At 44.0% G+C, this 24,505-nt stretch overlaps 1 protein-coding gene across 1 annotated transcript in view; it reads right to left on the minus strand.

Moving 5' to 3' along the window:
* LOC110503970 (endothelial cell-selective adhesion molecule) overlaps nucleotides 1-24,279 on the minus strand; it is a 68,884-nt gene extending 44,605 nt beyond the window's left edge. Inside the window, exon 1 of the mRNA XM_021582660.2 lies at nucleotides 23,794-24,279. Coding sequence (XP_021438335.2) covers nucleotides 23,794-23,848 — 55 coding nt within the window. The 5' untranslated portion in view covers nucleotides 23,849-24,279. The remainder of the gene's footprint in view (nucleotides 1-23,793) is intronic.
* Nucleotides 24,280-24,505: the final 226 nt, after the last annotated feature.

The following is a 24,505-nucleotide window of genomic DNA, read 5'->3' on the forward strand; positions in this document are numbered from 1 at the left end:
GTACTGACCTCGCCTTCTGGATGATAGCGGGGTGAACAGGCAGTGGCTCGGGTGGTTGATGTCCTTGATGATCTTTATGGCCTTCCTGTGACATCGGGTGGTGTAGGTGTCCTGGAGGGCAGGTAGTTTGCCCCCGGTGATGCGTTGTGCAGACCTCACTACCCTCTGGAGAGCCTTACGGTTGAGGGCGGAGCAGTTGCCGTACCAGGCGGTGATACAGCCCGCCAGGATGCTCTCGATTGTGCATCTGTAGAAGTTTGTGAGTGCTTTTGGTGACAAGCCGAATTTCTTCAGCCTCCTGAGGTTGAAGAGGCGCTGCTGCGCCTTCTTCACAATGCTGTCTGTGTGAGTGGACCAATTCAGTTTGTCTGTGATGTGTATGCCGAGGAACTTAAAACTTGCTACCCTCTCCACTACTGTTCCATCGATGTGGATAGGGGGGTGTTCCCTCTGCTGTTTCCTGAAGTCCACAATCATCCTTAGTTTTGTTGACGTTGAGTGTGAGGTTATTTTCCTGACACCACACGCCGAGGGCCCTCACCTCCTCCCTGTAGGCCGTCTCGTCGCTGTTGGTAATCAAGCCTACCACTGTTGTGTCGTCCGCAAACTTGATGATTGAGTTGGAGGCGTGCGTGGCCACAGTCGTGGGTGAACAGGGAGTACAGGAGAGGGCTCAGAACGCACCCTTGTGGGGCCCCAGTGTTGAGGATCAGCGGGGAGGAGATGTTGTTGCCTACCCTCACCACCTGGGGGCGGCCCGTCAGGAAGTCCAGTACCCAGTTGCACAGGGCGGGGTCGAGACCCAGGGTCTCGAGCTTGATGACGAGCTTGGAGGGTACTATGGTGTTGAATGCCGAGCTGTAGTCAATGAACAGCATTCTCACATAGGTATTCCTCTTGTCCAGATGGGTTAGGGCAGTGTGCAGTGTGGTTGAGATTGCATCGTCTGTGGACCTATTTGGGCGGTAAGCAAATTGGAGTGGGTCTAGGGTGTCAGGTAGGGTGGAGGTGATATGGTCCTTGACTAGTCTCTCAAAGCACTTCATGATGACGGAAGTGAGTGCTACGGGGCGGTAGTCGTTTAGCTCAGTTACAGAAGGTCTGAGCACTGATTGAGGTATTGTGTGTTCCTGGTGTAACTCGGGCAGTTGTTGTTGCCATCCTCCAACTGTCCCGCAGGTGGGATGTTCGGATGTACCGACCCTGTGCAGGTGTTACACATGGTCTGCCACTGCGAGGACGATCAGCTGTCCGTCCTGCCTCAGGCATCTCACAGTACAGACATTGCAATTTATTGTCCTGGCCACATCTGCAGTCCTTATGCCTCCTTGCAGCATGCCTAAGGCACATTCACGCAGATTAGCAGGGACCCTGGGCATCTTTCTTTTGGTGTTTTTCCAGGGTCAGTAGAAAGGCCTCTTTAGTGTCCTAAGTTTTCATAACTGTGATCTTAATTGCCTACCGTCTGTAAGATGGTAGTGTCTTATCGACTGTTCCACAGGTGCATGTTCAATGTTTATGGTTCATTGAACAAGTATGGGAAACGGTGTTTAAACCCTTTACAATGAAGATCTGTGAAGTTATTTGGATTTTTAAGAATTATCGTTGAAAGACAGGGTCCTGAAAAAGGGTTGTTTCTTTTTTTGCTGAATTTGGATGACTCACCACCTGGATTCGGTCTTATGAAGCAACATTTGAAATGGTGTTTTTTACATTTATATAAAAGGAGAGACTCAGAACAGCTACAAAATGGTATATCATACACTGTATTTGAAGAACAATGGGAAAGTAATTCTGCTTTGAAAGTTGATACATTTGTAAACTCAATTTTGAGGAAATTGCCTTGCCTATCTAGTGAAGAGCTCTTCTTTGTCTACCTACACCCATTCGGCATTGTTCACACCTTCACCCTAAGCTTTAGCCTCACCATCTCGTGTGGCTCTCGAGGCGCACACTTGACGCTCTGGACGATTATTTGTTTAAACTCTGGATAACATGAAAACAGCTTAACCAGCTCCGCTGGCAACAATTTCATTACGCTGTTTTGCAAAAGTTTACTGGCACCAGCCATATTCAACGGGTGTTGTACACACGTCACGCAATGTTAGCTAGTTCCACAAGCTTCCCACAATAAGTTAAGTGAATTTTGGCCCATTCCGGCCCATTCCTCCTGACAGAGCTGGTGTAACCGAGTCAGGTTTGTAGGCCTCCTTGCTCACATGCACTTTCAGTTCTGCCAAAAAAAATTCTATGGGATTGAGGTCAGGGCTTTGTGATGGGCACTCCAATACCTTGACTTTGTTGTCCTTAAGCTATTTTGCCACATTTTGGAAGTATACTTGGGGTCATTGTCCATTTTTTTATGCGGTTTTGGAGCAGTGGCTTCTTCCTTGCTGAGCAGCCTTTCAGGTTATGTCGATATAGAACTCATTTTACTGTGGCTATAGATACTTTTGTACCGGTTTCCTCCAGCATATTCACAAGGTATTTTCCTGCCTGGATGGCAGGAAGCTTGGCCTCAATGATGTACTGGGTCGTATGCACTACCCTCTGTAGTGCCTTGCGGTCGGAGGCCGAGCAGTTGCCATACCAGGCAGTGATGCAACCAGTCAGCTGGTCTCGATGTTGCAGCTGTATAACTTTGAGGATATGAGGACCCCTTCCCAAATCTTTTAAGTCTCCTGGAGGGGGAATAGGCATTGTCGTGCCCGCTTCACAACTGTCTTTGTGTGTTTGGACCATGAAAGTTTGTTGGTGATGTGGACACCAAGGAACTTGAAGCTCTCAACCTGCTCCACTACAGCCCCGTCGATGAGAATGGGGGCGTGTTCAGTCCTCCTTTTCCTGTAGTACACAATCATCTCAATCATGTTGAGGTTGCATATATCCTGGGATAACAGTGCCAGGTCTCTGACCTCCTCCCTATAGGCTGTCTCGTCATTGTCGGTGATCAGGCCTACCGCTGTTATGTCGTCAGCAAACTTAATGATGGCGTTGGAGTTGTGCTTGGCCATGCAGTCATGGGTTAACGGAGTACAGGAGGGGACTGAGCAAAACACCCCTGAGGGGCCCCTGTGTTGAGGATCAGCATAGCAGAAGTAAAGTATAGGATCCAGTTGCCAAGGGTGGTGTTTAGCTCCTTAGCTTAGGTCCTTAGCTTAGTGATGAGCTTTGAGGGTACTATGGTGAACTGAGCTGTAGTCAATGACTAGCATTCTCATGTAGGTGTTCCTTTTGTCCAGGTGGGAAAGGGCAGTGTGGAGTGCAATAGAGATTGCATTATCTGTGGATCTGGAGTGGGTGTAGGGTTTCTGGGATGATGGTGTTGATGTGAGCCATTACCAGCCTTTCAAAGTTCTTCATGGCTACAGACATGAGTGCGATGGGTCGGTAGTCATTTAGGCAGGTTGCCTTAGTGTTCTTGGGCACAGGAACTATGGTGGTCTGCTTGAAACATGTTGGTACTACAGACTCAGTTTGACAGGTTGAAAATGTCAGTGAAGACACTTTCCAGTTGGTCACAGCGCATGCTCGGAGTACACGTCCTGGTAATTCGTCTGGCCCTGCTGCCTTGTGAATGTTGACCTGTTTAAAGGTCTTACTCACGTCAGCTACGGTGATCTCACAGTCATCCACAACAGCTGATGCTCTCATTCAGTGTTATTTGCCTCGAAGCAAGCATAGAAGTGATTTAGCGCATCTGGTAGGCTCATGTCACTGGGCAGCTCTCGGCTGTGCTTCCCTTTGTAGTCTGTAAATCTTTTGCAAGCCCTGCCACATCCATCGAGCGTCGGAGCCAGTGTAGTACGATTCAATCTTAGTCCTGTATTGATGCTTTGCCTGTTTGATGGTTCGTTGGAGGGCATAGCAGGATTTCTTACAAGTGTCTGGGTTAGTGTCCCGCTCCTTCTTGATCGGAGCTCATCCATTTTGTTATTCAATGATAGCACGTTGGCTAATAGGACTGATGGTAGAGGAGGATTACTCACTCGCCGCCGGGTCCTTACAAGGCACCACGACCAACATCCCCGATATCTCGGTCTGCAAATGACGGGGATTTGGGCCTTGTCAGGTGTCTGAAGTAAATCCTGTGAGAATGTGAGAATCGCTGTCCTGAAATTCAGAAGCTCTTTTCAGTTATAAGAGACCTTGACAGAAATATTATTTACAAAATACAAATAATGCAAAAAAACACAATAGGTCTGTAAAATGGCAGCCATCTCCTCCGGCGCCATTCTCGTTCACCATTTCATCAAAATAGTTGCTGCTGCTTTTTTTTACCCCCAATTTCGTGGTATCCAATTGTTAGTAGTGACTGTCGTGTCTCATCGCCACAACTCCCGTACGGGCTTGGGAGAGACAAAGGACAAGAGCCATGTGTCTGCCAAAAAACAACGCAACAAGGCACGCATCCAACCCGGAAGCCAGCCGCACCAATGTGTCGGAGGAAACACCTTACACCTAGCGGCCCACCACAGGAGTCGCTAGTGCGTGATGAGCCAAGGATATCCTTACCGGCCAAACCCTCCCTAACCCGGACGAAGCTAGGCCAATTGTGTGTCACCCCATGGACCTCCCGGTCGCTGCCGGCTGCGACAAAGCCTGGGCTTGAACCCAGAGTCACTAGTGGCACAGCTAGCACTGCCTTAAACCACTGCGCCACCCAGGAAGCTAAGCTGCTTTTTTAAACAATAAATCACACATCTGGCTTTAAAGTCTATTAAAAAAAGGCCTTTTTGTAAAATAAATTAACCACACACATCCACTAATAATGACCAATAGCAGGCATAGAAAATGAACACAGGTCTCAAACAAGCTCTCAAGATTTTACGTAGCCAGCTAATCTTTAGATTTCAAGTCTAGCCAACTATTTGCAAGCTAACAAAGTAGAACTGATGAAAACCTTCCTGTCAGTCTTCAACTGTTTGAACAGCAAACTAGCCTGTCCAATGTGTTAAGATGCTTGAAGTGGTCTACTGTACAACAATGTTTATTTCTTAGAATGAGAACAGGTTGCCAATATATAAATGTATTTTTAAAGCCGGCACATAACATTCTGTGGCTAAAATGCTGCCATGTACGACAGAAATTGAGAATACATTTGGCAGAATTGATACTCCCACTTTAGTAGGGTCTGCTCTCCATCAATTTTGAGAGTGGAGACATAAGGGTATGGTATACGGTTTGAAAATGGCCCTAATAGAAGCGTCTAAATTAGAACATAATGCCTGTACTGTAACATGCTTACACATATCAGAGCTCCGATTCTGCACTTCACAGCTCTGTATGGGTTTGACTGACAGCCATGCTGAACTTAAGCACCATGCGCAATAAGTTGGCCCCATCTTTCCTGGTAATTGGGCAACTTTTGCTAATGTTTTGTCTGAGTAAGGGGAATGCTGTAAAAAAACGAAATGTATTTAAAGATGACTGAGGATTATATAATAAAAGCCAAACACCAGTGACTGCACGCATCTGACTACACTCATGATTCCATTCTATGCGCACCAAAAATACAATGCGTTTCTCTCAATTGCCTAACATTAAGATTGTATTTTATAACTTAGCTAGTCATGTTGACAATAGCACAAGCTTTCAAATCATGCCCACCTGACCCAGATTGCGATCTATAAATTAACTGCTTTTTTTGGCTTGAGTAAACAGTAATTGTGGGATGGCTGGGGATGCAAGGTTTTTCCAAATACACCAGTTAGTCCTGACTCAAGCCCTTGTAATTGTTTGGTCTGATGTTGCACTGACCCCACACCTTTAAGGAATAGTCTTATTATGTTACTTAATGTATTGTGGCAGCGCAGGGGAGTCACGAGGTGAAACTCCCAATTAAATAAGACAGCAGGAGACCGTTTTGTGATGCTCAAACAAGTTTCTCTTTAATAAAAGGTTGGTGAGAAATACAACTGAAAGGCCTCAGATAACAGGTGAGTCACTGTCTGGCGTGGCGGCTCCTTGGACCACCGGTGTTAATGAACAAAACAGAGAGTGATGAGTCTGGGGTTTCAATACTTACACCAGGGGCGTACTGCCTGGGAATGGGTCCTCTTCCTTTGGCCCAAAGAAAAGGGAGAGCAAGAGACAGATGGGTCAAATATTGCCTAGTATCTTCTTTGGCGTCTGATCGAGGTGCCCATCATACGCACTCCGGTTCTTCTGAAGTCTAAGCTTACCCTCTGTAAGTGCCAGAGTAACTGCACCTCTACGTATACACATTTGGAGTAACGGGGGACAGGTGAGACCAATTGAGTGTCAATTGATTGCAGCACCTGGACTGGGCAGTGTTGGTGTTGACACCAGCCCCAGTTGGTGCCTGTAGAGCTGTCCATAGTGTCGACTCCCCTTGGCCTCTAGCACTCTGGAGCTGACCAAGGTCATTCTCCTTCCTTTGGAGCTCCCTGCTGGCCCCCGGGTTGCCACACACACCTCAAGCTCATAGCCCACCAGAAGGTTATCGATCAACTTAAATCAAATTATTGGTCACATACACATGGTTAGCAGATGTTAATGCGAGTGTAGCGAAATGCTTGTGCTTCTAGTTCCGACAGTGCAGTAATTTCAACAATTTCACAACAACTACCTTATACACAAATGTAAAGGGATGAATAAGAATATGTACATATAAATATATGGATGAGCGATGGCCGTGCGGCATAGGCAAGATGGTATAGAGTACAGTATATACATATTACGTAAACATTATATAAAGTGGCATTGTTTAAAGTGACACATTTATTACAGTCTTTGTTGGCAGCAGCCACTCAATGTTATTGATGGCTGTTTAACAGTGATGGCCTTGAGATTGAAAAACAGCCTTTGTCTCTCGGTCCCAGCTTTGATGCACCTATACTGACCTCACCTTCTGGATGATAGCGGGGTGAACAGGCAGTGGCTTGGGTGGTTGTCCTTGATCTTTTTGGACTTCCTGTGACGTAGGTGTCCTGGAGGGCAGGTTGTGTTGTGCAGACCGCACTACCCTCTGGAGAGCCTTATGGTTGTGGGCGGAGCAGTTGCCGTACCAGGCAGTGATACAGCCCGACAAGGTACTCTCAAATTGTGCATCCGTAAACTATTGTGAGGGTTTTCGGTGACAAGCCAAATTTCTTCAGCCTCCTGGGGTTGAAGAGGCGCTGTTGTGCCTTCACCACGATGTCTGTGTGGGTGGACCATTTCAGTTTGTCCATGACATGTACACCGAGGAGCTTAAAACTTCTCCACTATTGTCCCGTCAATGTGGACGAGGAGGGACGGTGCTCCCTCTGCTGTTTCCTGAAGGCCACAATCATCCTGTGTTTTGTTGACTTTGAGTAGGAGATTATTTTCCTGACACCACACTCCAAGGGCCCTCACCTCTTCCATGTAGGCCGTTGTTGTTAATCAAGCCTACCACTGTAGTGTCGTCTGCAAACTTGATGATTGAGTTGGAGGCGTGCATGGCCACGCAGTCATGGGTGAACAGGGAGTACAGGAGACGGCTGAGAAAGCACCTTTGTGGAGCCCCAGTGTTGAGGATCAGCGGGGTGATGTTTCCTACCCTCTACACCTGGGGGTGGCCTATCAGAAAGTCCAGGACCCAGTTGCACAGGGTGCTGGTCGGGAGCCAGGGTCTCGAGCTGAGGGTACTACGGCGTTAAATGCTGAGCTGTAGTCGATGAACAGCATTCTTACATCGGTATTCGTCTTGTCCAGATGGGATAGGGCAGTGTGATTGCGTCATCTGTGGACCTTTTGGGGCGGTAAGCAAATTGGAGTGGGTCTAGGGTGGAGGTGATACGATCCTTGACTAGTCTCTCAAAGCACTTTGGGATGACAGAAGTGAGTGCTACGGGGCGATAGTCGTTTAGCTCAGTTACCTTAGCTTTCTTGGGAACAGGAACAAGTGTGGCCCATTGAATCCCTCCTGGACAGGGCATCGGCATTCCAATGCGATTTCCCAGACCTGTGCTCCGCGATAAAGTGAAAAGGCTTGCAACTCCAAAAACCATCTAGTGACGCAGGCATTACCATCTTTGGCCGTGGCCATCCATTTGAGGTGGGCATGATCTGCATTAAGGTAAATTTCCTCCCCAGTACATAGTACTTGAGATTCATTAAGGGCCATTTTATAGCCAGACAATTTTTCTAGGATCGAATAGTTTCTCATGTTTGAGTAACTTACGCTGGCTGGCTGGCTGATGTATGTCACGGGATGCTCCTTGCCCCTTTAATCTGAGACCGCACGGCGCCAAGGCCCGCCTCTGAGGCATGGGTACGGACCACAAAGGGCTCCTGAAAGTTGGGGGTGGCGAGTACCAGTTCCACACACAGAGCCTGCTGCAGAGTCGAGAAAACCTGGTCCGAGTGACGTGGTGAGGCAGGCATCGTCTGGTCATGTCATGGAGAGGGGCAGCAGTTGTGGCAAACTGGGGAATAAACCGTTGATAATACTCCACCAACCAAAAGGAAAGTTTACCTGCTTTGTGGTGGGCGGCGGCCGGGTTGAGCTCTAGAGCACCTCTGTGGAGATGGGAGAACCTTCCAGAAGGACAACCATCTCTGCAGCACTCCACCAAATCAGGCCTTTATGTTAGAGTGGCCAGACGGAAGCCGCTCCGCAGTAAAAGGCACATGACAGCTCACGTGGAGTTTGCAAAAAGGCACCTAAAGGGCTCTCAGACCATGAAAAACAAGCTTCTCTGTTCTGATGAACCCAAGATTGAACTCGTTGACCTGAATGCCAAGCATCACGTCTGGAGGAAACCTGGCACCTTTCCTCACGAATGCTTGTGGCTGAATGGAAGCAAGTCCCCGCAGCAATGTTCCAACATGTAGTGGGGTAGAAGCTGTTCAGGGTCCTGTTGGTTCCAGACTTGGTGCACTGGTACCACTGACCGTGTGGTAGCAGAGAGAACAGTCTAGGATTAGGGTAGCTGTAGTCTGACAATTTTTTGGGCCTTCCTGACAGTGCCTGGTATAGAGGTCCTGGATGGCAGGGAGCACAGCCCCAGTGCGGTCAGGTGCCTCGCAGTTGATGCTTTAGAACTGAGGATCTAAGGGCCCATGCCAAATATTTTCAGCCTCCTGAGGGGGAAGAGGTGCTGACGTGCCCGTCTTTACAACTGTGTGTGTGGACCATGTTAACGCAGAGGAACTCGAAGCTCTCGACCTGCTCCACTAGAGCCCCATCAATGATATTTTAAAAATGGCGCCACACTTTAAAAGTGTGTGAAGGAAGAAATGGCAGCAGTTTTACAGGCACCTAACCAATTGTGCTAGTATTTTTTTGCGTTATTTGTAATTTATTTTGTACATAATGTTTCTGCCACCGTATCCGGACAGCGATCACTCACCTTGGATTAGACAAAGATTTTTTCTTCAACAAGCAGGACATATCGTTAACATCCCCGTTATTGTCAAGAGAAAGGCGCAGGTACAGAGGACACAGTGGGGTGCCTCGTAAGGATACGCAAAAGGCGACGTGGGAAAGCTGCAGTTACCATCAATATTACTTAGGGAACTAAAAAGATTTGGCATGGGTCCTCAAAAGGTTCTACAGCTGCAACATCGAGAGCATCCTGACTTATTGCGTCACAGCCTGGTAAGGCAACTGCTTGGCCTCCGACCGCAAGGCACTACAGAGGGTAGTGCGTATGACCCAGTATATCACTGGGGCTAAGCTGCCTGCCATCCAGGACCACTATACCAGGCGGTGTCAGAGGAAGGCCCTAAAAACTGTCAAAGACCCCAGCCAGACTGTTCTCTACTACTGCATGGCAAGCGGTACCGGAGCACCAAGACCTAAAAGCTTCTCAACAGCTTTTACCACACAAGCCATAAGACTCCTGAACAGGTAATCAAATAGCTACCCAGACTATTTGCATTGTCCCCCCCCAACCCCTCTTTTACGCTGCTACTCTCTTTATCATATATGCATAGTCACTTTAACCACACCTACAGTGCCTTGCGAAAGTATTCGGCCCCCTTGAACTTTGCGACCCTTTGCCACATTTCAGGCTTCAAACAAAGATTTATAACTGTATTTTTTTGTGAAGAATCAACAAGTGGGACACAATCATGAAGTGGAACGACATTTATTGGATATTTCAAACTTTTTTAACAAATCAAAACTGAAAAATTGGGCGTGCAAAATTATTCAGCCCCTTTACTTTCAGTGCAGCAAACTCTCTCCAAAAGTTCAGTGAGGATCTCTGAATGATCCAATGTTGACCTAAATGACTAATGATGATAAATACAATCCACCTGTGTGTAATCAAGTCTCCGTATAAATGCACCTGCACTGTGATAGTCTCAGAGGTCCGTTAAAAGCGCAGAGAGCATCATGAAGAACAAGGAACACACCAGGCAGGTCCGAGATACTGTTGTGAAGAAGTTTAAAGCCGGATTTGGATACAAAAAGATTTCCCAAGCTTTAAACATCCCAAGGAGCACTGTGCAAGCGATAATATTGAAATGGAAGGAGTATCAGACCACTGCAAATCTACCAAGACCTGGCCGTCCCTCTAAACTTTCAGCTCATACAAGGAGAAGACTGATCAGAGATGCAGCCAAGAGGCCCATGATCACTCTGGATGAACTGCAGAGATCTACAGCTGAGGTGGGAGACTCTGTCCATAGGACAACAATCAGTCGTATATTGCACAAATCTGGCCTTTATGGAAGAGTGGCAAGAAGAAAGCCATTTCTTAAAGATATCCATAAAAATTGTTGTTTAAAGTTTGCCACAAGCCACCTGGGAGACACACCAAACATGTGGAAGAAGGTGCTCTGGTCAGATGAAACCAAAATTGAACTTTTTGGCAACAATGCAAAACGTTATGTTTGGCGTAAAAGCAACACAGCTGAACACACCATCCCCACTGTCAAACATGGTGGTGGCAGCATCATGGTTTGGGCCTGCTTTTCTTCAGCAGGGACAGGGAAGATGGTTAAAATTGATGGGAAGATGGATGGAGCCAAATACAGGACCATTCTGGAAGAATACCTGATGGAGTCTGCAAAAGACCTGAGACTGGGACGGAGATTTGTCTTCCAACAAGACAATGATCCAAAACATAAAGCAAAATCTACAATGGAATGGTTCAAAAATAAACATATCCAGGTGTTAGAATGGCCAAGTCAAAGTCCAGACCTGAATCCAATCGAGAATCTGTGGAAAGAACTGAAAACTGCTGTTCACAAATGCTCTCCATCCAAACTCACTGAGCGCGAGCTGTTTTGCAAGGAGGAATGGGAAAAAATGTCAGTCTCTCGATGTGCAAAACTAATAGAGACATACCCCAAGCGACTTACAGCTGTAATCGCAGCAAAAGGTGGCGCTACAAATTATTAACTTAAGGCGGCCCAATTTTTCAGTTTTTGATTTGTTAAAAAAGTTTGAAATATCCAATAAATGTCGTTCCACTTCATAATTGTGTCCCACTTGTTGTTGATTCTTCACAAAAAAATACAGTTTTATATCTTTATGTTTGAAGCCTGAAATGTGGCAAAAGGTCGCAAAGTTCAAGGGGGCCGAATACTTTCCAAGGCACTGTATATATAACCTTGCTACGGTTATGTTCTTATTTTTCTTCACTTATCTATTGTTCAACAAATACTTATTTTTTATTAAAAATGACACTGTTGGTTAGGGCCTGTAAGTAAGCATGTCACTGTAGGTCTACACCTGTAAATGACACTGTTGGTTAGGGCCTGTAAGTAAGCATGTCACTGTAGGTCTACACCTGTAAATGACACTGTTGGTTAGGGCCTGTAAGTAAGCATGTCACTGTAGGTCTACACCTGTAAATGACACTGTTGGTTAGGGCCTGTAAGTAAGCATGTCACTGTAGGTCTACACCTGTAAATGACACTGTTGGTTAGGGCCTGTAAGTAAGCATGTCACGGTAGGTCTACACCTGTAAATGACAAATAAACAGTTTGTTTTCCTGCTACCACACTGCCAGGTTGCATAGTGCTTTTAACTCATGTTTGACACATGATTACATTCTGCATGTTCATTTATACAGTAATTAATATTCAACATGTGTCAATAACGGATTTCACCTGTATGGCTAAACTTCGCACTTCAAAAGTAATCTCAGATCTTATAAAATAACTAAAGAAAAACTAAACTATTGTATTTATCATTGCGATTATGGAGTAACATTAAAACAGTAATATGCCCCACCAAAATCAGATAATACAGAAAAACCTAAAATTGCTGAAATAGGTCAATCAAAAGAGAATAGATGAACTGATAATTGACAGACACTGGTGTAGCAAGAAGATCTGAATGCCATGACGCAAGAGCCTGTGCGAGTTCAAATCCCAGGTGAGCACATTAATTACTGTAGGAAATGAACATGCACAATGTAATCTGTCAATGTGTCAAATATGTAAGTTGAATTTTATTTATGCAGAAGCACTGTAACTAGCTTCCCTTTTCTAGTTGAATGACCATATGCGTCAAGTTGAGCAAACATTTTAAGTTAAAAAAAAACGTAGGCACAAATTCAGTCAAGTTGGAGCTAAGTTTGGGCCAACCAAAAAAAGGCTGTGCAATCAATTAATTATTATTAGTCAGTGTACGGTGAACGAAGCTAGTTGAATCATGACTTAAGTTTTCAGTTGATGGTTCTCCGGTAGGGGGTCCTGCGTGCTCTGGGCATTACTGACTCGAACTAAAATTAGTTGAAAGAATTATTGACTGAACGAGTCAAAATGATCAGTCAGTCAAATTAGCCAAACGTCACATCACTATTTCTGCTCAAGGAGGTGTCCACGCCGCAGTGACGCTGATGGAAGAGAGGGAGGGTGCAGCTTTCCCATTTGACAACAGAAGATGGACCAATAAAATTGTCAAATAGAAAGGCTGCATTTTCAGAATGTGATGTTTATATGGGCCCAAAATATTTTTGGTGTGAGAACATTCCACTATTACTGCTGATATATGGAGATTGTGAAATTACAATGCAAAAATATATGACAATGCTCTCCTTTAAGTTCTCCTCTATTACAGAGAAATAGTCTCAATGTCAGTCCAAATGACCGATTATAATTTGACAAAACCTCAAATGCAAACAAGAGTTAAAACAGTGTCAGAAAGAAGTTAACTTTCATCTTTGTTGTTTTGAGTGGCAAGAGGAGGAGAGGTTTGGTGTATGTGTAGGAAGGTGTACACAGAACATCTTTGTCGTTTTGAGTGGCAGGAGGAGGAGAGGTTTGGTGTATGTGTAGGAAGGTGTACACAGAACAGAATAAGCGAAGGAGACAAGACCAAAAAAGTCACTGGAATAGCTTCAATGGATTACAACGAAGGGAATGGTTATCTAGGATTGCGGGCTGCCTCGGACATGGAAGGGTTGAGATGGAAGTTACTTGAAGACTTTCTGCTGTGGATAGGTACTCCAGGTGTGAAATTAGAACAAAGAATTTGATTAACCTTTAAAAATTACAATGTGAAGAGTTCTCGAAGAGTGAGAATAAACTGGTTGAAAGTTAGGAGACAGAAAGTGACAACCTTATATACAATTTTCAGAATCCATTGCTGGTAAAGTGCTGCAGAGAATTCTGACCAGCTGTCTGTGGCTTGAGACCGATTCAGTCCTTTCCAATAGGTCCAGACATCCTAGTATAGCAGTGCACATGGCTGCACTGATGAATATGGTAGTGATCTCCACTAAAGTATGAGAAATTCTATGAATGCCTAGCCACAATCTGTATCTGCTTTCAGACAATTGCTCCATTTATATGGTGGATGAAAACTGCAATAAATACTGACATGCTCGGTGAGTGCAATTGTTTGTGTGACTGCACCCTTGAAAGAATACAGGGGGGCTTCAATCACCTGTCACAGAGGTGGACTCATGTTAATGCAGATCCCAAGCCTCTAGACCTGGGGCATGTTTAGCAGGACACACTGTTTTGGAACGTTCAGATGGAAATATGTTATGTAGAACAAACATCTTTTTCCAACATGCAGAACAAGGAATCATGTCGGCTTTGTTCACGGCCTTTCTATCTGCAATGTTTGGCAACTGAACGTGGCACTGGTTTTACAGTATGTGGCCTGAACCTGCCTGTCTGAAAGTGCCAACGACTATGATACAGAACCTAAAGATCTGGCCACAGACATTCAGAACCAGTAAATCAATTCCCAACAACCCTTTCTGTATGCATCTGAATCATAAAACCCCAAAACGTACATTTGGTGATCCATGTCTGACAAAGGAGACGTCTGCTACTCTGAGTACGATGCCTCATTCTGTATTGAAAACATGGACTAATAGTAGTGCTGCATTAGAAATAGCATCAGAGAGCAGAATACCCACTGAGTTAATTATTTTAGAAGTAAAGCCATTTAGAATAATTACAGCCTGTTCAATAACAGAATGATTTGAGACAACCGAACAGAAAAATGGCATCAGTTTCAGATTTGAAACTAACAAACAAATATGTCCCTATATTTTCAGAATTAATTCCATATTTTATGGACCTGAGGTATGGTAGATGCCAAACCACGTGAATGGAGTGCATACTAGGACTTCATCTTAGCACCTGAACTGGAAAATACTTTAAGGGAGCCTGAGCAAGACCTCTGAAAATGCCAATGGTTACTGGGCTTATCAGGTCGAAGCAGGTTTCTGAAAAGCAGCCCTGCGCGCATCAATTTAGAGAGCCAACCAGGCGACCGCAGGGCTTGAAATAGAAATGAGAAGCTCAAAAGTTTCACTCCCAAGAAAAATCCAAGAAAAATCATTCTGTTTATTTTCCCCCGATATGTAACCTAATTTCTCATGTTGTCAAATATATATTATATCACTCTGATGAAACATTCCTAGAAGCCAATGACAGCACAAATAAATGTATTTGGTTTGATTAGACATTCTCCATTCAGTCAATAAGGTTGTGTTGCACGTCCATAAAAGTAATATAATCTACCAGGACTTCCAAGGCTCTTAGCATTGTCAAATGTCTTGACTCAGGGGGACTTCACACTTGATAATTCCAATAGCCAATGGTAATTTGCAAAGCAGTTTGTCTGGAATGACACTTGTAAATCTATTGGTCTGATTTCCATGATTGCGTACCACTGGAGACAGGATAATTGAAGAGCAAGTTGTATCCAATTCCCTGATCGGAGATCTAACATGTTCATATTCTGTAATTCCTTATTGACTTAGATAACATTGTCAGGGAGGGAGTCAGTCCAACTAGGAAGTAAGGGGTCTTTATTAAGAGGTAAATTGAAACTGCAGACGACTAATGAAAAGCCTATTGTGGAAGAAAGCTGCATCCCACTTAAAACTGAACACACCGATTGGCATGTGTTTTTCTGTTGATTATTAGAAAAACAAGATTTCAGTCGGAGCTATATTTCCTGACCGATTGTGCGTTTGGTTATTTATGTTTTTCACCCACGAGGCACTATAGAAGCCTATTTCCCTTTCTCAAAATCCCCAGATTGAATCTAAGATAAAAGTGAATTACAGATTTCTTGAGTTGATGATTTTTGCAGAGTATGTTTTAGTTGCACAATTTCACAGGTGAAGGTGTTTGGTGCAGTATTTCTCAAGTAAGACGTGTTGTCTTATGTAAACAAATTCAGAGCTGCTGAGCAGGTCTCTCACTGTCTATGCTATTGGACAGAGTGCAATCATTGTAGCTGTTCACCGCATGTTAGTTGGCAAATGAACATCGTTAAATCAAAACCCAACCTTCAGTTACCCATTGTGACGCACGACTGTTCCAAACTCAGTTTAAGCATAGACTGACTTTGACAAAAATTATCCTATTTACATGTTGTAGTCAATTTTGACCCCAGAATAACAGTTTTCCACAAAGTCTCACTTATGAGAGAGAAGCATACTTAGCTGGCTGTAATCGGTGTTGGACAACAGCCATACCCCTGTGCTGATCAATCCCCTGCAGTAGCTTCCTTAGAAGGTCCTTAGCCTCACAAAACCTGTCATGTAAGGTCTAAAGCCTGACGGCACCTTCTAAGACCAGGTCACACCCCTCCTGATTTACCCCATCCACCTGGCCCGAGGCCTGCAGCCGGCAGAGAGGATAAAGCATGCCTCGCCCGCACTCCTCAATGAATACTAATCTCTCATCTCCCCACAGCCAAAACCATCAATCTCCCTCCGCTGTTCCAACATAGCCATCTTCTACCCTTTTCCACTGACAAACCCATCTAGCTTTACTCAGCAAGCCCATCATCCATCATTACAGAGCAAACCAATCTCCAACAGCTCTCTACCACAGACCCATCCTCTGCTATTACACCCCCGGATCACGTCGCTCTACAATTACACACAAACAAGTAATCTTCCACTCGCTCACTACAAAACTCTTCACTTCGACCCGGTAACCCGTCTCCTACTCGCACAACAAAGTCGACAGAATAAACGCAGGTTTTACGGACACACCACCACTTTCCACGCCTTTATACCCTGCCTCGGAAATCAATGGCAAGACATTTTAAAATGTCAATGAAAGATGCTTTTAGAGATTTCGGTTTTAACAGAGGGCTGTTTGTGTTGGTACATTAGGGGGAATAACAGTTTTACAGCTGAGACTAGACCACCACAGCCTCCCACCTCACTAGGCTCAACCTGATTGTGATGAACTGCAAAAGAAAATGCAACACTGTGCAGAATGTGGATTTGTTCTGATTCATGGCATGTATGGTAGTATACACTAACAGGGATGATTCATAAAAATGTGTTTGATCTTCCATTGATTGTTTTGATCCCTGAAGCCCACACACTGCTGTCAGTTTGTCTGTTTGATCGAAAGGAGATTCTACCCCATTAGTGCATGTTATTTTCCCAGGATGCACCTGGCCTAAATCACCACCCGAAGCCAGGGAGCAAATGGCACGTTGCTTGCTCAGAGATCTGCCATTTATGATTGGACACCGTGATACCGTTAACCCCTGGACATCAAGTACTCCAACTGACATGCATTGTATGATAAGTGAAATTGAGCCAAACGACATAAAAGTCAATACTAAAAAATGTGAGTAAGTGAACCGAAACAATTGAGGCCAAATCAAGGAGGGCTTTATTTTTTTATGAGCATTGGATGATTGGATGACTGTCATTCATATTTTATTCACCCAGTTCAATTTAACATTGATAGGTTTAGGCTACTACTGTAAATGATTTTCCAATTTTCCATATACCCATTATGAGGTTGCTACAACCTAGCCTATGAATTAAAGTTTACAAAGTAGATGCACACAGGTCGAGATAAAAATTTGATGTTACAGACAGTGACACATTCAATAACGCCTTGCACACCCTTGCCTGCATCTAGTGTAATCATTAGTCTAACATTTGCAAACAAGAGTTTCTATTGGACAAATTCAGGTATGTTTATCCCTTTTGCTTCTGCTTAAGAAACATTTTAACAGAATCGGCAGAATGAAAACCCTTGAACACACATAGTTCACTCTCACAGCAGCCACATTGTATCCCTTCTCCCGTCTATACACTCTTCCTCTCACCTTTGTTTGTGAACTTCAATGCACAATATCTCAGCTGTATGTGACCAGGTGAAAAAACCTTTCCAAGCCAAACCATATCATAACCACTACACACAGCCTACACTGTCGTCACCATATTAGTTAAAGTAATGTCATAGGCAACATAGTTAATAGAACTAAGGCGTTAGTAAAGCCGCTACAATTATGCAGTAATGTTACAGTGTATAGTCAGTACGCAGTTACACCAGCGTGCCCCGGTTGCAATACATTTGTAAAAACCAAAAGCTTACCTTGACTTGGAAGAGTACCAGTGTTCTGTTGGATATAGCCAACTAGCTAACATAGCATCCCTCTGTTTGAGCCAGGGCTAAATAGGCAAAACTTATTAAATCTCTCCACCACTCTTGCTTCGCCTTCATTTTTGAATAAATTAATTTGTTCGAAAATGTTAAACTATTGTCTTTCTCTTGGAGTCAACTACTCACCACATTTTTTGCACTGCAGTGTTAGCTGAAGCTTATGGTTTCAGTGATAGATTAAATTATCTGATCCTTTGATTGGGTGGACAACATGCCAGTCAATGCTGCAAGAGCTCTGATATGTTTGAGGACGTCCTCCGGAAGTTGTCATTTCTGTGTAAGGGGGTGAGAACCATGAGCCTCATAGGTTTTGTATTTAAGTCAAATGTACCCAGAGAACAGAAACTAGCTGTCCTCCGGCTACACCATGGTGCTACCCTAGAGTGCTGTTGAGGATACTGTAGACCTTCATTACAAAACAGTGTTTTAATTAATTGTTTGACGACACACCTCCGGATGTGTCCCAAACTCACTAAAAGTGGCAGTAATAAAGCCTCTTGAAAAAGCCAAACCTTGACCGAGAAAATATTTTAAAAAAAACTTTCAGCCTATATAGAATCTTTCACTCCTCTCAAAATTTTAGACAAGGCTGTTGTGCAGCAACTCACTGCCTTCCTGAAGACAAACAATGTATACAAAATGCTTCAGTCTGGTTTTAGACCCCATCATAGCACTGAGACTGCACTTGTGAAGGTGGTAAATGACCTTTTAATGGCATCAGACCGAGGCTCTGCATCTGTCCTCGTGCTCCTAGACCTTAGTGCTGCTTTTGATACCATCAATCACCACATTCTTGGAGAGATTGGAAACCTAAATTGGTTTACACGGACAAGTTCTGGCCTGGTTTAGATCTTATCTGTCGGAAAGATATCAGTTTGTCTCTGAATGGTTTGTCCTCTGACAAATCAACTGTAAATGTCGGTGTTCCTCAAGGTTCCGTTTTAAGACCACTATTGTTTTCACTATATATTTTACCTCTTGGGGATGTCATTCGAAAACATAATGTTAACTTTCACTGCTATGCGGATGACACACAGCTGTACATTTCAATGAAACATGGAGAAGCCACAAAATTGCCCTCGCTAGAAGTCTGTATTTCAGACATACGGAAGTGAATGGCTGCAAACTTTCTACTTTTAAACTCGGACAAAACAGAGATGGTTGTTCTAGGTCCCAAGAAACAAAGAGATCTTCTGTTGAATCTGACAATTAATCTTAATGGTTGTACAGTCGTCTCCTGTGTGAATTTTTAGTATGCTCTCTGTAATTCTCTTCCTTTCTCTCTGAGGACCTGAGCCCTAGGACCATGCTTCAGGACTACCTGGCATGAGGACCCCTTGCGGTCCCCAGTCCACCTGGCCATGCTGCTGCTCCAGTTTCAACTGTTCTGCCTGCGGCTATGGAACCCTGACCTGTTCACCGGACGTGCAACCTGTCCCAGACCTGCTGCTTTCAACTCTCTAGAGACAGCAGGAGCGGTAGAGATACTCCTAATGAGCGGCTATGAAAAGCCAACTGACATTTACTCCCGAGGCGCTGACTTGCTGCACCCTCGACAACTACTGTGATTATTGCTGGTAATTTATAAACATCTTGGCTATGTTCTGTTATAATCTCCACCCGGCACAGCCAGAAGAGGACTGGCCACCCCTCATAGCCTGGTTCCTCTCTAGGTTTCGGCCTTTCTAAGGAGTTTTTCCTAGCCACCGTGCTGCTACACCTGCATTGTTTGCTGTTTGGGGTTTTAGGCTGGGTTTCTGTACAGCACTTTGAGATATCAGCTGATGTACGAAGGGCTGTATAAATACATTTGATTAGAATATATAGCTTTATCTAAAAATGGTAACTTTAAATGTTTTCCAATTTTTATGAAATTCACTGAGGAGCCTCCACTGTCTCCATCAGTAATTGGCAGAGTGGGGTGATAGTGGTGTGGCCTCACTGGCCTGTATTCCAACTCCTCTCACTGGCCACCTAAGCCTTCCGTTCCCCCCACCTACCTTCCCCTGCCTTCCTACTCCCTTCCCTCCCATACCAGACCTCCCCCGCCTGATGCCTGCCCTCCTCCACCTTCCCACCCCTGCATCATTAGTCACATGAGAACAGGATCTAGATGGAGATGTGTTGGTGGTGAAGTGCTCCTGTCAAGCTGCAGCTGTGGCAACACACACACCGCCACCTTAACTGCAGTCTGTGTGCCTCAGCTCGCTTCACTGCCACACTCAGCTTCATCATCAGAACCGCTCTGTTTCCTTCCCCAGAGTCACACTGTACCGTAGTAAAATACAGTACAGTGATTTATGTTTGTATGTTTGAGTATTATTGTGCCACGAAGACAGACCCATTTTCAACCCATTAAACAACCATTGTAGGCTACTTTTGTCTTGCTGCTAATTCAGGTCAGACCCATCAGCAGATTGACAGTGTATAAAAGGTTACTGTATGCTATTCTGAAGGGAGCTCAAACAACAAACAGAATGGAAAGAAACACAGGAGTCTATATTACAATAGATTTTCAAATATTAAAACTCAGTAACATATTCGCCCATTCACTGTCAGTAGTAGGAATTAATGAGGTGAAATATTGACTGTAGGTGCTACACATCCTGGCTGCATTGTGGGGGTTATAGATATATAAAATAACAATAATAATAAATTGCCACAGCTAGCTTGGCACTAGCCTTGCTAATGATCTCTGCTGAGAGAGGAGCCAACTCCGAGGTACTGGCCATCCGCCACCACTGTTACTATGGAACACATGTGATTTTGCTAAATTCACATTTAGACAATAGTGAACACAAGTAAAAACCTCTGGGGGTGGGGACAGTACTACTGTTAGATCAACTTTAATACCAAAGAGTTTTGCCTACCATAAAGCACTACTTAGTGATTAATTGATCACATGGACCCAACAAATTCACATATTTCAGGATATCTCCTGTTATGGTTTGACAGGAAGAAGTGGGTCTGCCAAGAGTGGGTGAAAATGCACATTGGTGATGAAATTTCACTTCCTTATGTTATAAAATACATTTTACCAAGACAAATATAATGCTTCACGTTCTGAATTGTTCATTGAGGTTGTTCTCTAACCGATCATTAACAGTGTATTTACATAGAGATAATGTTTGTGGAATCAGCTGTCTCAAACAAAGAAAACTGTCACATAGCAATGTTATTATCATATTTCTTCTGTCAGGCCTAATTGGCCAGTTTAAGTGTGACATTTGCACTAGCTGTCAACCCTGTCAGTGTGTTTATTGACAAGAGGCTTCCTGAATCCAATAGCCCCCTAGCCTAATTTTACTGCTTTTCCTCCCCAGCGAGGAAAAACAAAGCTTATAGATCACATTAACGCCTGCTCCTCCACAAGGTACAGATACAGTGGCAGGAGACACTAATGGCTAACACAGAGTAGCAACATAATACAAAGAAACAGGAATTTTTTATTTCTCCCTCTAAATAGCTTGGGTATGAAATACAATTCCACAGATCATTCGGTCCTAATCTGAGCATAGCAATGGTGATAAAAACATGAAAAAAGCGAATGAAAACTTTAATGACATTTTGTTTTGTAAATGGAAGCTCTCCATTGACAGTAGACTAGGTTAATGTTAGGAGGCAACAACTTCAGCTGGGTGAGCATTTAATAGGCCCCATCATGTGCTCGCATTAAGCACACAGAGATATACCCATACACACTCATAAACTAGCAACAGTGTAATCACCTTCCTTATCTAGCAGCAAACTGTAGTATCAGGGTCTGACATCTGCAGAACGTTATGGGGGCCGAGTTGAACAGTTATAACTGATAGCCCAGAGCAGTGGTTTTCAAACCTATCCTCTGCGACCACCAAACGTCTCACAACTGTGTTGTAGCCCTGAACTTACCTAATCAAGGACTTGATTAGTTGACAAGTTGAATCAGGTTTGCTAGCTGTGGAATAGTTCAAATACATGGAACGGCTGGGGGTCCCAGAGGAGAGGTTTTAAAATCCCTCACCTAGAGCCCTCAAATTCATATCTGACCTCTAAACCTGTTTCTCTCTTCCTCCCTCCCCCCCCATTCTTCCCCTCTAATCAAGGACTGATTTGGAGTACTCAAATCTTACCCTTAGAGGTCTGGAGTACTGCTAGTTCTCTGTTTTACCTGATAATGAATTGCTCCCACCTAGTGTCCAAGGTCTACATCAGTCGATGATTAGAGGGGCAGAATGGAAAATGAATGAACAAAGCAGTGGAACTGACTTCAAGGTCCAGAATTAAATTTGAGGGATGTATTTAATACTAACAAACGGGAAATGCCTTTTCTGGCTCACGCAGTTCAGTTGTCCACCCTTATATACTGTTATCCTAATTTATCAAACTCCACCCAGGTGTCCTGTCCTACGGCATAGATGATAAATCCTCTGACTGGAGGAGCCAATGGTTGCTGTCAATCCCCTGACATCCTATGTAAGTAGGACAGATGGAAGTAAAATAATGCTGTGAGTTGATGAGTTCATGTTGGCCATGGCCTATCCTACAACACAGGGTTTACCCTAGGCTGAATGGATAGTGTCATGATGAACACACTCCAACTCCATGTTTGCCATTTTAATCCCAGCCTGACGTGAAACCAGTCCCTTAGCCAGTCTGTCGTCATCACTCGCGTTTTAATCTCATCAACCAAGACCGCCACCCGGGCCGGCCGGTGAATCTGTACCTTGTCCTCGCCTTGTTAAAACGCCAGGGCAAATCAGAGGATTACAACCTCCTTTGACTTCAGCAGCGTGGGCTTGGCAGCTTAGCAACAACCACAATGCTCATCTCACTGTGCTGCTGCTGGTAGTCAATCTAGTATGGGGGTTTCCTCAACACAAAATAAGTTACAATATAAAACATGCTTATATTGTTCCCCAACTGGTGGCATGCGGGTGATTTTACTTGGCCCCCCAAGTTTGAGAAACAAAATAACTGTACACCAGCAAATCAGCACCAAGCAATTTTTATTTGGGAAATATTTTCCAAAGTATTCCCACACAGATGTGTGTGATTGTACACAAAATGTTAGCAAGGTTTGAAGTGATTTTTTTAATAAAATATTATCCGTTTGAGGTTATTGCAGTCAATTTGCACTCTACAAATTATTTGTAATTATGTTCAGGTCTCCTAACCATCCGCTCAAGAAAACAAATCGGCCTGCGGCTTAATCTAGCTGATTAAAAACCATCAGAATACCATCAGAATAACAATGCAATTTGATAGTTTGAACTGTCCTGACACGTGAAAGGATGCATGTCGTAGCCAGTGACACGCACCTTTCTCCCCTCCACTATTGAAGAAACCAACACCTGGTTCAATTGTGCTTTGAAAAACAACAGCCACCTAAAAAACGTGTAGATATCTTATTACTCCCTGTACTAGATACATTTTCACTTCAGGGGCGAAATCTCAGGAGGCAATTTCTACAAACTACATTACAACACTATTGTAACACCATGCACATGCGTTTGGGCCAAACAGTGGATCTCACATGTCTAATCAATATATATTTATTGATATCAAATACTGTAGATTTGGAGCCAAGATCTACTTTTCGTCATGCTAGAACACTACACTAAAGAGCGAGGTCTTCACACATGATTTAGGTATTCATTGGCTACATCATATTTATAAAACAGGTGGTAGCCTACCTTACAGCCATAGCAGTTCGACATCTTATAAACAATTTGTGAAATTGCCTGAGGAATTTTCCAATGCCACATCTTCTGAAAGCTACACAGAACCACTAAATGTGAAAAATAACGGTATACCACAAGACCGTGCCCTAACAGTCTGTATGTGTAAATAAATGACGCATAGAGCTGGAACGACAATAATGATTGAAATAGTAGAAAATGTGTCATTTGTTAATATAATCCAAAAAAACAAAAGGGTAAATAGAATAGTTGCGGCACAAAATGATCTTACCTTGAAAAATCCACAACAATAACAGGAGCGCTCGGACTCTCCCAGACATCGCCATTGCCCAACATGAACCGCACGTGCCCTGTGCAAGACAAATAGCAAACTTGTCTACAAAGGGAGTGGGCGTCTGTTGTCTTTTTGAAGTTCGTCTCCTGTTCAGTGGGCTCTCATCCGCTCCACTTCTGGCCAAAGTGAACGCGGGAAGCAGAACTTAGACAGTATAGAAAGGTAATAGTTTATGAATTATTTCAGCTTTCCCGTCCGCCGAGCAAACATTACAGAGAACTGGCGCTGGTACACTTCCACCGTACACGGTCAAATAAGAAACCATTTGTCGAGAAATCGACGCTCTGTTTCCCTTGACTTTACTCCTGAAAACCTTACATGTGTGCTGCTTTCCATCTCTCTCCAGAGTTGAAATGTAGACAGTAGTCTCCCCTCCTTAACCTCGAAGTGGACAGTTATAACGGGTCACCTGCCCGCCTGCACCTGTGCGCACATGAAACGCCCCGCCCCCTATCATTATGGACATGTTCAATTTTGCACTGGTTGTTTTTATACTTTCTACTCTGTAACATCTATACACAAGATTAATAATCTATAGGACGAATTAGTATGAACTAAGGCTTGTAATGAAGCCTTATTAACTGTGGAAAAAAGTTATTAAAGGCCCAGTGCGTTCAAAAAAAGTGATTTGCCTGTGTTTTTTTTCCCA

The sequence above is a fragment of the Oncorhynchus mykiss genome, chromosome 24 (assembly GCF_013265735.2).
Source record: "Oncorhynchus mykiss isolate Arlee chromosome 24, USDA_OmykA_1.1, whole genome shotgun sequence".
NCBI classification, from domain to species: domain Eukaryota; kingdom Metazoa; phylum Chordata; class Actinopteri; order Salmoniformes; family Salmonidae; genus Oncorhynchus; species Oncorhynchus mykiss.